At 47.1% G+C, this 16,223-nt stretch overlaps 1 protein-coding gene across 2 annotated transcripts in view; it reads left to right on the top strand.

The window, feature by feature from the left end:
• The window catches only part of RAB3GAP1 (RAB3 GTPase activating protein catalytic subunit 1), a 111,451-nt gene that overhangs the window by 25,358 nt on the left and 69,870 nt on the right, over positions 1 to 16,223 (top strand). For both annotated transcript variants that reach the window (XM_044304794.1, XM_044304793.1), the window contains exons 6-8: positions 5,993 to 6,109; positions 14,284 to 14,449; positions 15,589 to 15,688. In XM_044304794.1, coding sequence (XP_044160729.1) covers positions 5,993 to 6,109; positions 14,284 to 14,449; positions 15,589 to 15,688 — 383 coding nt within the window. The remainder of the gene's footprint in view (positions 1 to 5,992; positions 6,110 to 14,283; positions 14,450 to 15,588; positions 15,689 to 16,223) is intronic.

The raw sequence follows: 16,223 nt of genomic DNA, 5'->3' as shown, positions 1-16,223 counted from the left end.
TTTTAAAAAAATTATACTTTATTATTATTTGACAATACACACTACAAAAAAAGAGAGAAATGAATGTTTAAAATTTTCAGTGTCACAGTGTCATATACCCCGCATCCCCTGACGAAGCCACAGCTGGTGGCGAAACATGTCGGGAGGGGTGGTATAGGGCGACATTTTAATACAGTGAACAGTGTCAGGGAAACTGCCACTAATATGCTGCAGTTAGCAGCTGAATAGATAAGGAGAGAGTGTGAGGCTATAGGGATGTAGATTGCAGCGGCCATCCAATGAGTCAGTAATAGAGGACGCAGTGCAGTGTCAGCAGAGTTTAGTGAGGAGGGCAGATAGTGGTAAGGAAAACTGTTGATTTACTGAGAGCTCCGCGGTGCATACAAACAGCTACAAATACGAGATTAGCAACATTGTTAGCTGGTTGGTAACCTTGTATATAGGGACCACTTAGTTTAGAAAGTGAGGCAGGAGTTATATTCACATCAGCGTTCCGCAGTACCCACTGCCAAGGAATCTGCCTACAAACTGCCAGCGTCAATATCATCCCACATCAATTGGTGGGATGAGGTGTACCCTATTAAGGGTTCCTATTAAACTATTGTGCATGCAATCACATCCTGAGAACTGCCAAGTAAACCACTCCGACAAAATCCCATATAACACTGTGACACTGAAAATTTTAAACATTCATTTCTCTCTTTTTTTGTAGTGTGTATTGTCAAATAATAATAAAGTATAATTTTTTTAAAAATTTGTTAGGGACCCCTATAGGGATTCAAGGTCTATTGTAGACCATTGTTGCATATATATAAATATCCCGAGGGTCCTTAAAAGGGACTTTGATTATAAATAGGTAGGTGGGCGATACATCGTGAAGGGTGGGCGATCTCTTACTAGCGGTGCATTCCTATGTAGTAACCACGGGGTAACCTGCAATACCGTGTGACCATAATTTAAAGGGGAATTCTCAACTAATGTTTCTGAGGATTTACAATAAAAGTGCGACAGATGCTGACTCCTATGGCCGTGTATGGAGAGGTGGCTCAACGTGCGTGGCTCCTTCCATTTACTTCTATGAGGGAATGGGACCTGTGGTATCTGAATCTATGGGACTCCTATGGATATTCCGTAAAAGTTTTATCTGCAGTCCTATGTAACACCACAGATAACATAGTGATTGCTCTCTGAGTACAGATAATGTAGTAAATGTCACCTGCAGTCCTATGTAACACTACAGATAACACAGTGATAGCTCTCTGAATACAGATCATCTAATACAGCTGTTGCAAAACTACAACTCCCAGCATGCCCGAACAGCCTACAGGTATCAGCCTACAGCAGGGCATTGTGGGAGTTGTAGTTTTATAACAGCTGGAGGGCAGCAGTTTGAGGATGCTAGTAGATGATCATAGCTTTCAATTGTTAAAAAGCCCAAGGAAGGCCATGTTCAGCAGCAGCCATGCATCTAACCCTGCTTAAAGGGGTTCTGCAGTTTATCCTCTGGATAGATCATCAGCATCTGATCGGCGGGGGTCCGACACCCGGGACCCCCTGCCGATCAGCTTTTTGAGAAGGCCTTCTCACTGTTAACTGCAGGCCCAGTGACGTCACGATTAGTATCAACTGGCCTGGGCGCGGCTAAGCTCTGTTCACTCAAACAGCTGATCGTTGGGGGTCCTGGGTGTCGGACCCCCGCTGATCAGATGCTGACGATCTATCCAGAGGATAGATCATCAGTTCAAACAAACTGCAGAACCCCTTTAACCACCTCCGGACCGCCTAACGCAGATGTGCGGTCCGGAGGTGGCGGCCCTGCGCAGAGTCACGCATATATGCGTCATCTCGCGAGGGCCGTGATTTCCTGTGAATGCGCGCTCACAGGAACGGAAGGTAAGCGAGTGGATCTCCAGCCTGCCAGCGGCGATCGCTCGCTGGCAGGCTGGAGATCCGAATTTTTTAACCCCTAACAGGTATATTAGACGCTGTTTTCATAACAGCGTCTAATATACCTCCTACCTGGTCCTCTGGTGGTCCCTTTTGTTAGGATCGACCACCAGAGGACTCAGGTAGGTCAGTACAGTCGCACCAAACACCACACTACACTACACCCCCCCCCCGTCACTTATTAACCCCTTATAAACCCCTGATCACCCATGATCACCCCATATAAACTCCCTGATCACCCCCCTGTCATTGATCACCCCCCTGTCAGGCTCCGTTCAGACGTCCGTATGATTTTTACGGATCCACGGATACATGGATCGGATCCGCAAAACGCATACGGACGTCTAAATGGAGCCTTACAGGGGGGTGATCAATGACAGGCGGGTGATCACCCATATACACTCCCTGATCACCCCCTGTCATTGATCACCCCCCTGTCATTGATCAACCCCCTGTAAGGCTCCATTCAGACGTCCGCATGTGTTTTGCGGATCCGATCCATGTATCCATGGATCCGTAAAAAATCATGCGGATGTCTGAATGGAGCCGTACAGGGGGGGGGATCAGTGACAGGGGGTGATCACCCATATACACTCCCTGATCACCCTGATCACCCCCTGTCATTGATAACCCCCCTGTAAGGCTCCATTCAGACGTCCGCATGTGTTTTGTGGATCCGATCCATGTATCCATGGATCCGTAAAAAATCATGCGGATGTCTGAATGGAGCCTTACAGGGGGGGGTGATCAGTGACTGGGGGGTGATCACCCTGATCACCCTGATCACCCCCTGTTATTGATAACCCCCTGTAAGGCTCCATTCAGACGTCCGCATGTGTTTTGTGGATCCGATCCATGTATCCATGGATCCGTAAAAAATCATGCGGATGTCTGAATGGAGCCTTACAGGGGGGGTGATCAGTGACAGGGGGGTGATCACCCTGACCCCCCCCTGTCATTGATACCCCCCCTGTACGGCTCCATTCAGACGTCCGCATGTGTTTTGTGGATCCGATCCATGTATCCATGGATCCGTAAAAAATCATGCGGATGTCTGAATGGAGCCTTACAGGGGGGGTGATCAGTGACAGGGGGTGATCACCCATATACACTCCCTGATCACCCCCTGTCATTGATAACCCCCCTGTAAGGCTCCATTCAGACGTCCGCATGTGTTTTGCGGATCCGATCCATGTATCCATGGATCCGTAAAAAATCATGCGGATGTCTGAATGGAGCCTTACAGGGGGGGTGATCAGTGACAGGGGGTGATCACCCATATACACTCCCTGATCACCCTGATCACCCCCTGTCATTGATAACCCCCCTGTAAGGCTCCATTCAGACGTCCGCATGTGTTTTGTGGATCCGATCCATGTATCCATGGATCCGTAAAAAATCATGCGGATGTCTGAATGGAGCCTTACAGGGGGGGGGTGATCAGTGACTGGGGGGTGATCACCCTGATCACCCTGATCACCCCCTGTTATTGATAACCCCCCTGTAAGGCTCCATTCAGACGTCCGCATGTGTTTTGTGGATCCGATCCATGTATCCATGGATCCGTAAAAAATCATGCGGATGTCTGAATGGAGCCTTACAGGGGGGGTGATCAGTGACAGGGGGGTGATCACCCTGATCACCCCCTGTCATTGATACCCCCCCTGTAAGGCTCCATTCAGACGTCCGCATGTGTTTTGTGGATCCGATCCATGGATCCGTAAAAAATCATGCGGAGGTGGGCAAAGGGGCAAAGGGGCACATATTCCAAAGTGCACCTTTCAGATTTTGCAGGCCATTTTTTACACATTTTGATTGCAAGGTACTTCTCACACATATGGGCCCCTAAATTGCCAGGGCAGTATAACTACGCCACAAGTGACCCCATTTTGGAAAGAAGACACCCCAAGGTATTCCGTGAGGGGCATGGCGAGTTCCTAGAATTTTTTATTTTTTGTCGCAAGTTAGTGGAATATGAGACTTTAAAAGGAAAAAAGAGAAAAAAATAAAAAATCATCATTTTCTGCTAACTTGTGACAAAAAATAAAAAATTCTAGGAACTCGCCATGCCCCTCACGGAATACCTTGGGGTGTCTTCTTTCCAAATATCTTGGCAAAAGACAACTTTTCCCATTTTTTTATACAAAGTTGGCATTTGACCAAGATATTTTTCTCACCCAGCATGGGTATATGTAAAATGACACCCCAAAACACATTCCCCAACTTCTCCTGAGTACGGCGATACCAGATGTGTCACACTTTTTTGCAGCCAAGGTGGGCAAAGGGGCGCATATTCCAAAGTGCACCTTTTGGATTTCACCGGTCATTTTTTACACATTTTGATTGCAAAGTACTTCTCACACATTTGGGCCCCTAAATTGCCAGGGCAGTATAACTACGCCACAAGTGACCCCATTTTGGAAAGAAGACACCCCAAGGTATTCCGTGAGGGGCATGGCGAGTTCCTAGAATTTTTTATTTTTTGTCGCAAGTTAGTGGAATATGAGACTTTGTAAGAAAAAAAAATAAAAAATAAAATCATCATCATTTTCCGCTAACTTGTGACAAAAAATAAAAAGTTCTATGAACTCACTATGCCCATCAGCGAATACCTTAGGGTGTCTACTTTCCGAAATGGGGTCATTTGTAGGGGTTTTCTACTGTTTGGGCATTGTAGAACCTCAGGAATCATGACAGGTGCTCAGAAAGTCAGAGCTGCTTCAAAAAGCGGAAATTCACATTTTTGTACCATAGTTTGTAAATGCTATAACTTTTACCCAAACCATTTATTTTTTTTTTATCAAAGACATGTAGAACAATAAATTTGGCGAAAAATTTATATATGGATGTCATTTTTTTTGCAAAATTTTACAGCTGAAAGTGAAAAATGTCATTTTTTTGCAATAAAATCGTTACATTTTGATTAATAACAAAAAAAGTAAAAATGTCAGCAGCAATGAAATACCACCAAATGAAAGCTCCATTAGTGAGAAGAAAAGGAGGTAAAATTCATTTGGGTGGTAAGTTGCATGACTGAGCGATAAACAGTGAAAGGAGTGTAGTGCCGAAGTGTAAAAAGTGCTCTGGTCATGAAGGGGGTTTCACCTAGCGGGGCTGAAGTGGTTAATGTCTGTCTATACAGGTCCCAATTCCACCCAGTCCCCTTTGGGGCCTACAAAACTGAATTCCCCTTTAAAGTAGAACCCCTCCTTTAGTGGCCCCTCACAGTAGTGCCGGCCCCTGAATTGTTGATAAAATAAAAAATAAAACTCGTCATGTTCCCCTGGTGAATAGAACACACATGACAGAGCCATTGCACTTAACTGTCTCTGCATCCTAGAAATGCAGAGACGGGTAAGAGCAAGACCTGCCACAGCCCTCCCAGGAAGGCAGGACAGCCACCAAACTCCGAGACTGCCCTGACAGATTTGGGGCGGTACAAGTTTTTTTTCTTCCTGACCTCTGCTTGCTTCTTTCCGAGTGTGGACCGTTGGGCAGCATCAATCAACGTCAGCAGGCACCACACGTGTAGAGCCGGCTCTTCATTGGCTCAGCGTGCCTGCTGACGTGTAATGCTGCAGCCCTGCGGTCGTCCTGGGTGAGTCCGGACAGATATGCAAATAGACAGCTTTCTTCATGGGGCTGACACGGGCGGCCCACTGTGTGATCTGGCCAGATAGCGCAGGCCAGAAAGTACCAGAAATTATCATTGCTGGTACAAAAGAAAATACGGGTAACCAGGGTGACCGATGCGCTGAGCGGATATTATAAACTTCTGAGCGGGCGCACAATAATTGCTGCGGCCGTAAACTGTTATAGGTGATCCATGTAACATGTATGTGATTGTTAACTGCCGATACATTCCATCTGAGATCACAGCGGCCGCGAGAAAGCACAGGAATGACTATTCATGAAATCCAATGCTGTAATGATCTAATCTAGAGGAATTGGGCCAGTGTGATTAATGAGCCTGACGCTGCGATGCTGCCCCAGAGGCAGAATGACACCGACTCTGTCGTTAATTAGTATTATGCATCTTTTCCAGGTACGGCCTGCGTGAGTTTGTAGTCATTTCTCCAGCTGCTAATGATGCCGTTATCAGCGAATCCAAGTGCAATCTGCTCCTCAGCTCTGTGTCTATTGCTCTCGGAAATACTGGCTGGTGAGTACTAATACAAGTCCCATTAATAAGCCTCCTGGCAGCCGCTCACACATCCACCCATTGATGGCCGGCTGCTTTGAGTTACACTAGATACAGATCCATTCACAGACTGTAACACCCGGCTTAGGGCTTGTTCACATCTGCTCTGGAAGTTCCATTCAGGGCATCGCACATTCCGTCAAAAAGAGAGGACAAAAAAGTCGTGCATGTTGGCAAAAAAACAAGATCCTGAACGGACTCCATTGTAGTCGCTGGAATCTGTTCAGCCCCATTTGGCACTATTGCGTCCCCTATCTGGCACTTCCGTTATTTGCATTATTCTGATCGTCTAAAGGAGAAGAACAATGGAAATATAGAGCGATGGTGTGATCATCAAAGTATCGTCTTTCGCAGTGTAAAGCATGAGGAAGGGATAGAGCCGCACCTGATGAGAGACCAGTCAGGCAAAGATAGTGGCTACTGATTTGACTTTAGAGGGATGGCGCATGCCCTATTGACGTCACTTAATGGCTTCCATTTGACATATACACTGGGAAAAGCTTACAACGTATGCCACCAATAGAGGCTGATACCATACAGGGACATCCGTCACCCATAGACTCCCATGTCTAAAAACACGTATACTGCACATGTACTGTATATAGCTGTATGGAATAGTACAGTCCTGTATACCACTCCACACTTTTCTTATGGTATACTGGCATGCCGGAGGCCAAAAGGGCTCTCTCTTTTTGGCTAAAACACCCCTATGGATATGCTTCGCCTATATGCCGAGAGTCTATGCTAAACGGACATCATAAAGTGTGATGTGAACACATCCTTACTTATGACTAGTTGTGTACTGGACACTCAAAGTGAACGTTCCTTGGATGTTATTGTCTGATTGATTATGTGCTGATTGATTTCCTAATATAATATATATATATTAGAATTTTTAGCCACAAAAGCTCAGTTTTCTGATACAGAGCTCCAAATCCCCTGCATACACATAGTGCAATGTTAACATGCGTTCTGCCTGCAGCCATCACTAGGGGGAGCTGACTGCATACTGGTAAAGTGAAAGTGTAAGTGCTCCCCTGGTGGTGGTTTCAGGCAGCGATGAATGTCCATCTGGGTGTTACTTTTTGGGGTGGAGGTGTCCCTACACAGTCCCATTATCCAATCAGTGCTGCCAGTGTCAGACTGTGCAGGGACGCACCCCTAAAGGTAACACCCATATGGACTTTTATTGCAGACTGATGGCATTTCATTAATAGACTTCTAGCAGGAATAATAGAGTCATAAGCAGAGATGCCCCAGAATTGTTATTACATGGGGGGGGGGGGGGCAAGAAGTTACTAAAACGGACAAGTCAGGAGCTATGACAGATCCTCTTTAACTTTATCAGGCACATTTACGATAGTGTCTGCGCCTGTTTTTAGGTGTAGAAGTGCTGTTTTAGAGCTCACGCACACGACTGTATGTATTTTGTGGACTGCAAAAAACAAACAAACGAATGATATCCATGTGACGTCCATGATGCATCCGTTTTTTTACAGATCCATTGTAGTCCGCAAAATGGACATGAATAGGACATGTTTATTTTTTGGGGTTTTGCGGAGCTGACATGCAGACGTACGGAAACGGAATGCACGCGGAATTGTTTCACTTTTTTTCAAGCCCCATTGAAATGAATAGTTCCGTATACGGACCTGTAAAAGAATGGAAACGGAAGAAAAATATGTTCGTGAGCATCAGCCCTTAGACTGTGTTGTTTTTTTAGTCTCATTTACTACGGAAAATGTGCCTGTTTAGGAGGCATGTGCACCTTATTCGCCTATTTTGCTTTTTTTGTCTAATTCAAACGTTTTCTAACTTTTGCGCCTATTTTCCGACCTTTTTATGTAGCTGCGCCTGATTTAGTCACAAAAACAGTCTAATTTCTACTCCACTCCAGGGCTGGCATACTTTTCGTCATCTGTTTGAAGTGGTGAGTTGCACAAAAGTTTGCCTTAAAAGTCGCACTTTCACGTAGACGTGCGCCTGTTTTCTTGTTTGCGCACAGCAGTCTTAGGGTCCATTCACACGTCCGTATGTGTTTTGTGGATCCACAAAAGAAGGACATTGGCAATGTGCATTCCGCATTTTGCGGACCGCACATCGCCGGCTCTCTCATAGAAAATGCCTTTTCTTGTCCGCAATTGCGGACAAGAGTAGGTCATGTTCTATTTTTTTGCGGATCCGGAAGTGTTGATGCGGACAGCACATTCCGGCCCTATTGAAATCGAATGGGTCCACACCTGTTCCGCAAAATTGCAGAATGGATGCGGACCCATTTTGCAGATGTGTGAATGAACCCTTAGTGAATATGAACCTCTCGTACTGATAAAGAACCACCAGAGGTCAGACTGATCGCAATACGCCAAAATACTAAATACTAGGAAACAGGAGCAAATGCGTCTGTGTAATTTTACTCCTAAAAACAGGCGAGCTTGATAAGTCTATGTAGGGCGTTTGGAGCTTTGTGTCAGAAAATTTGTAAAGATTTGTTAAGAACTGTTCATAATATTACACCTGAAAGTGACAAGGGGTTAAAAGGTGACATTCACTTTAAACTAAGGCACTTTCACACTAGCATTTTTCTTTTCCGGCGCTGAGTTCCATCAAAAGGGCTCAATACCGGAAAATAACTGATCAGTTTTATCCCCATGCATTCTGAATGGAGAGCAATCCGTTCAGTTTGCATCAGGATGTCTTCAGTTCAGTCATTTTGACTGATCAGGCAAAAGATAAAACCGTAGCATGCACCGGTTTTATCTCCGGCGAAAAAAACTGAAGACTTTCCCGAAAGCCAGATCCGGAATAGGAATGTATTAGTGCTGGATCCGGCATTCAAAATACCAGAATGCCAGATCCGTCCTTCTGCGCAGACCGAAAAAAGGGTGAAAAAAATAAATGCCGGATCCGTTTTGCCGGATGACACCAGAAAGAGGGATCCGGCATTTCAATACATTTTTTGGACTGATCAGGCATTTTTAAGACTGATCAGGATCCTGATCAGTCTTACTAATGCCATCAGTTGGCATACGTTTTGCCGGCGACGGAACTGCCTGCCGGATCACTCTGCCGCAAGTGTGAAAGTAGCTTTTGCAAGTCTTTACAGCATGTCTGTAGACCAGACGCCTGCTACTGCCTAGTAACTACAACTCCCAGCATGCTCTCCCAGGTGCTCCAGTCATCACTATAGGCCTCCAGCATGCAGCTGTGCATCCTTGCGGGGACGAGCACCTGATCTCTATGTATAGCATTTAGTCGGCGGCATGTTCCACCTGTCTGGGTGGCTGTCCTCTCGCTGGTACTACATAACCACAGATAGTGATTTGTGGATGAACTAAATATTTTACTGCAGGTCCCGGGGACTATAAATAACCGGATCCATTAGTCTTTATTACGACAGCCACTTGAAGCCCCCTGGGAGCGGTGCGGATGGCTGTCGCCCGAGGGCTGCTCCGTGTCCCAGTTAAATATGCACATATTTTATGGTATGAAAAGTTCCAGTGCAGCGTTGTCACAAGGCTTTGTCAGACAATGCATCACTTTACTTTCCTTATTTAAGTTTTGCCAGCTCCCAAATCTACAGGGTCTTCACACCACGTTCATTAACCCTTCATGCGGCCCACGTGGATTTTAATTCTGGTAGGAAGACGAATGCTTTCTTTGGAAGCGCTGTTCTGTGGTTGTAAATATCACTCTCCCTCTCTCTGCAAATTTCATATGTATGGTAGAAATCAATCTATGGCACCTGACAAGTGGCAGATTATTAGGTATTCTGGATTATCAGATGTAAAACTCACTCGTAAGGGTGGAACCTCCAGGAAGACCGCTGAAAATAAAATATTAAGGGTGCATTCACATTGCGTTTGTAGTGTAGATTTGGCATGTAAGCAACAGGAAAGCTCCTGGCCTATAGAGAAATTGCATCTATCCCATATTTCTGTATAGAACATGAGCACTCAAGTACTTGTAAAGATCCACACACCTGAAAAATGTAAGGAGGACAATACCAGTGGAGCATAGCCCACTGCGGCAATCATTTATAATTTTTTATTTTTATTTTTTACAATAACCCAAGCCTGTAATCCCACCTAATCCCCATGGTGCTCCCTACAAGGTAATAATGCCCCCTTAAGTGACCGCCACACAGTATGATGTTCCCTCCACATGGTGTGATACACCCTTAAGTGCCCCCCATACAATATGAGACCCCCTTAAGTGCCCAACAAAGAGAGTGATGCCCTTTGAATACCCCACAAATAGTTTATTGTCTCATTAAGTGCCCCCCCCCACACACACAATGTGGTGCCCTTTAAATGCCCCCCACACAGTATGATGTTCCTTTAAGTGCCTTCCATATGGTGTTATCCACTCTTAAATGCCTCCCATACAATATGAGACCCCCTTAAGTGCCCAACAAAGAGAGTGATGCCCGTTGAATGCCCCACAAATAGTATATTGTCCCATTAAGTGCCCCCCCCACACACAATGTGGTGCCCTTTAAATGCCCCCCACACAGTATGATGTTCCTTTAAGTGCCCTCCATATGGTGTTATCCACTCTTAAATGCCTCCCATACAATGTGAGACCCCCTTAAGTGCTCTACAAACAGAGTGATGCCCTTTAAGTGTGCCCACACAGTATGATACCCTCTTAAAGGGGTTGTTCTTCCCAAGGGGCCTTTTGGGTAGACCCCCCATCATGGCGAGACCTGCAGAGGGAATCATACTTACCTGATACCCGCCTCTGGGTTCTGGCTCCTTCTCTTGCCTGCCACAGACCTCGGGTCTCCCAGCATCTACATCCGGTTGCAACCAGTGACTCCGTGCAGTAGTGATAGTGATGTTTCTCCCTTGCGGCATGTGACCCACCCAGTGACATGACGCATAGGGCACACATCACCGCTGTGGGGGGTCTGGCCATAAGTGCCCCCTGCAGAGTGATGTCCCTTATTCCCTCCAAATTGAATACTCACCTATCCCCATATTCCCCCAAAGTTCAGAGGGGCACAGGTCTGCTGCGGTCTATGTGATGACATCACTGCATCGCACCTGCCTGCGCTGAACCACCGATGGCAGCGGAATGGTGACGCAGGGAGCTGACGGCTCCTGAGGACGCAGAGGAATCCAGTAAAAAACACATATAGCACGCGGTGTCCCACACAGAGAAAATATCCTCTTTTTGTGCCCAAAACGTCTGCCTTGTGTTTCTGGGACAGGAACGCGTTGTCTGATATAATAGTCAGCCATATTGTCATGGAACAGTTTTCTTGGTCACCTGGACACCAAGAAAGTTCTTCTTGTCAGCGAGAGAACTCCCAATTCGTTCCTTCTCGTCGTGTACAGAAATCCAGGACGAACACCGATATCTGAAAGGCATTTGTCCATCAGGAATGTGTCAGATCAGAGTCTTCATGCTGGACTGTAGGCAAGATTTCAGTTCTCATGAATATAAGGGCTCATGCACATGACCGTTTGTGTGCGCGCCCTGTGCCCGTATTGTGGCAAACAGCAGGTCCTTGATATATGGGAACCAGCCATGTGCAGGCCGTACTGCGGATGTGGGGCCGCAGTGTGGCTGTTGGATCCCATTGCCTGCTGGAGCGGTGTGGAGGCGCGGTGGTCGCCGCACGGCGCCGCGCTACGGTTAGAGTAGGTTCCCACTTAACAAGAGGCAACCTTGTCGCGGTAAGTGGGCCTATGCTCTTTGATCAAATTGTATACTAATGCTTCTTAATAGTGCACAGCAAATGATTGATACTAGTGCTGTATAGCCATGTCTTATCAAAAGAAATGCTGCAAATTGCAAACGGTTGTTATATCAGGAGTATAGGAATGAGGATGTGCGATTCAGATTCTCTCTATATTTAAAAAACGTACTGCGGATGTGGACCCATTGACTTGAATGGGTCCGCAATCCGCAAGATACGGTGCAGTGCAGACAATCCCTCCTCTCACAGCATGAGTCTCACAGACATCCCTACCACTCCCAGTGGGAGTCTCATACAGACATTTCTCCTTCTCACATCATGAGTCTCAAAGACACCCATCTCTCTTACCTAATGAGTCTCATATGGACACACCTCCCCCTCTCACAGCATGAGTCTCACATAGACACACCTCCCCTCTCACAGCATGAGTCTCACATAGACACACCTCCCCCTCTCACAGCATGATGAGTCTCACATGGACACACCTCCCCCTCTCACAGCATGATGAGTCTCACATGGACACACCTCCCCCTCTCACAGCATGAGTCTCACATGGACACACCTCCCCCTCTCACAGCATGATGAGTCTCACATGGACACACCCCCCCTCTCACAGCATGAGTCTCACATGGACACACCTCCCCCTCTCACAGCATGATGAGTCTCACATGGACACACCTCCCCCTCTCACAGCATGATGAGTCTCGCATAGACACACCTCCCCCTCTCACAGCATGATGAGTCTCGCATGGACACACCTCCCCCTCTCACAGCATGATGAGTCTCGCATGGACACACCTCCCCCTCTCACAGCATGATGAGTCTCGCATGGACACACCTCCCCCTCTCACAGCATGATGAGTCTCGCATGGACACACCTCCCCCTCTCACAGCATGATGAGTCTCACATGGACGCACCTCCCCCTCTCACAGCATGATGAGTCTCACATGGACGCACCTCCCCCTCTCACAGCATGATGAGTCTCACATGGACGCACCTCCCCCTCTCACAGCATGATGAGTCTCACATGGACGCACCTCCCCCTCTCACAGCATGATGAGTCTCACATGGACGCACCTCCCCCTCTCACAGCATGATGAGTCTCACATGGACGCACCTCCCCCTCTCACAGCATGATGAGTCTCACATGGACGCACCTCCCCCTCTCACAGCATGATGAGTCTCACATGGACGCACCTCCCCCTCTCACAGCATGATGAGTCTCACATGGACGCACCTCCCCCTCTCACAGCATGATGAGTCTCACATGGACGCACCTCCCCCTCTCACAGCATGATGAGTCTCACATGGACGCACCTCCCCCTCTCACAGCATGATGAGTCTCACATGGACGCACCTCCCCCTCTCACAGCATGATGAGTCTCACATGGACGCACCTCCCCCTCTCACAGCATGATGAGTCTCACATGGACGCACCTCCCCCTCTCACAGCATGATGAGTCTCACATGGACGCACCTCCCCCTCTCACAGCATGATGAGTCTCACATGGACGCACCTCCCCCTCTCACAGCATGATGAGTCTCACATGGACGCACCTCCCCCTCTCACAGCATGATGAGTCTCACATGGACGCACCTCCCCCTCTCACAGCATGATGAGTCTCACATGGACGCACCTCCCCCTCTCACAGCATGATGAGTCTCACATGGACGCACCTCCCCCTCTCACAGCATGATGAGTCTCACATGGACGCACCTCCCCCTCTCACAGCATGATGAGTCTCACATGGACGCTGAAGGACGCTCTCAGTCTAGACAGGTATTTTGTGTAGGTGAAGCATTTTCTGAGCATTATCAGAGTCTGCAGGGAGGGACAGGGGCCTAAAGGGTGCTGGACAGTGGGGAAGATGATGCTTTTCAAGGAACAAATCTAACCATTTGATACTCACAGACTTGTGATTTTTATTTTTGCTTTTTTAGGTGAAATGCTCTTTAGTTTGCTAATTTCTCCTGTGCTAATCCCGGATGCTTTGGTTGATTTACATTTTATAAACCTGAACATGGCGGCTCTGGCCATAGAGCATTTCTTGCCGCCTAAGGAGCTGACTATTTCTCCCAGATGCCACATCGCCTTTAGATTATATCTGCAGAATATGCTACCTGCTATTTTTTTCCGTTGCCTGCTGGGCTTTTCTGCTGCTGAACTCTGCTTTATTCCCAACACACATGAGATTGTAGTACCTAATATTGAGAAATCAAAATAGCTGCAGAGCGGCCCTGGGGGACATGGCTGATAGAAGTGACTGAAGGCGGCTGTCACAGCGATACTGTGATGAGAGGGGCTGCAGAGACCCATCTACTAAATATATCCGCATGGCCCGGGGAGCGTTTCCTGTGTTTATTATGTCCTGCTACACAAATCCACGTGACTCTTCCTGCGGAATAATAATAATCATGTTGGTTTTACAGCCAGGTGCCAGTCTTTGTGCAAATTCATCAGAAATGGAGGAAACTTTACGTGGGCGAGTGCCAAGGGCCGGGCGTGCGCACAGACTTCGAGATGGTGCATTTGCGGAAAGTGCCGAATCAGTACACGCATCTGTCGGGACTTCTGGACATCTTCAAGTCCAAAATTGTACGTATGAAGCTGTCTTACCAGGTGGTGGTTACATGTAGGTAAAGTTAGAAAAATGGAAGATGCACTCCTCCAGGGGGGAGGTGCAGTGGTATAAGGGTAAAGACCCACTAATAGTCAATATGAATGAAACCACGCACTCTCAAAGTAGTATGCAAAGGTAGATTTAATTTAATGCTCCTTAATACCAAGTAGGTATATATCTCAGGAATGCAAACAAGAAAAAAAAAAATCAATATAAGAAAAAAAGAAAAATATCCAAAAAATTCAAAATTATGAACAATCTCCATATATGTTATAGATGAAGCACTTAGTATTGCGATTGCTTGGGGAGACGTTTCGGCCTGTTAGACCTTTATCAACTCATCGCTTAAATAGGAGAGGTGGATTTGTAAGCGGTGGCGTCCCACTTGGAGGACGCTGGAGGTGCACAGTGCACAGTAAAAGCGTGGCCCCCGCTACATTCACTTCTAAGGGGCTGACATAAATAGCTTAGCCAGCGCTTGGCTATTTTTGGCACTCCCATAGAAATGAATGGAGGGTGGCCGCGCATGTACGATACACACTCCTTCTTTTTGCGGGCTCCGTTCTAGAGATTGGTGCAGGTCCCAGAGGTGGGACCCGCACCTATCGGACATTGGGGACATATTCTAAAGCTATGCCCCTAATGTATGAGATGGGCCAACCCCTTTTAGTTAATGGAGAGCAAGCTGTGCTTGCGTGACCACCCTCCATTCACCACTATGGGATTGTACTATAAATGCAGAGAATGCTGTGCATGTGCTGTGCCCTCTGTTCACTATGGGGCCCCATTTCTGAGACTGGAGTGTGTCACAGTGATGGGGCATCCATGCCCCCAATGGGTTTCCGGGGTACAGACAGTGATGGTATGTTCCTAGTGTATGTACTAAATATGCACATACTATAACATACTATCAATGTGTGACTGCTGGGACCTTCACTGCTACATGTAATGGAGTAGCCTCTGCTGCTAGGATATGCCACCAGTGCATGGTCCATTGAGGTCTGATAGCAGCGACTCACAGAACATCATGGGATAACTGTTAGTACTTATGAGATGAACATCGATATGTCCTTCTTATATAATGTAAATCCATGTCTATGTCTCCTGGTTTTAGGGATGTCCACTTACTGCATTGCCTCCCATAAACATCGCCATCCGCTTCACGTACGTGCTGCAAGACTGGCAGCAGTATTTCTGGCCCCAGCAGCCCCCAGGTAAGATAACTATTAGACCCCGGTTTGGACAGGCTTGTCAGTGCATTTTTTACAGCCCAAAATGTTAAAGGGGGTTTTCCAGGCTCCTGACATTGATGAACTATCCTCAGGACAGGTCATTACTATCCGATCGGTGAGGTCCAACACCCTGCACCCCACACCCCACTAATCAGCTGCTCCCTGCAGCCTCCGGTGTAGTGGTTGTGCCGGGTTACTGCAGCTCAGCTCTCATTCACTTCAATGGGAACTCGGAAACCTGATGACTATGGCGCCCACAGTGCTCTGGAGCAGGTGCCATTTTTAAACAAAAATGGTGGATATGGGGTTAATGTGCCCATACACCTTCAATAGTTGTCGTTTGACTGACATGTATCTCTCTCCCCTCCCCATACACACACAGTGGGGAAAGTGGAAACTTATCTTCCAGAAGAACAATAGGATTGCGCCGTGAGATTCGTCATGCTCAGTCCTTCTCCTCCCCAACAGATGATGTATATGGGGCGACTCAGAAGCTCCCAATACACATTAAATTGTA

Source organism: Bufo gargarizans, chromosome 8 (assembly GCF_014858855.1).
Source record: "Bufo gargarizans isolate SCDJY-AF-19 chromosome 8, ASM1485885v1, whole genome shotgun sequence".
Classification (NCBI taxonomy): Eukaryota; Metazoa; Chordata; class Amphibia; order Anura; family Bufonidae; genus Bufo; species Bufo gargarizans.
This window is presented reverse-complemented; position numbering and strand designations above follow the sequence as displayed.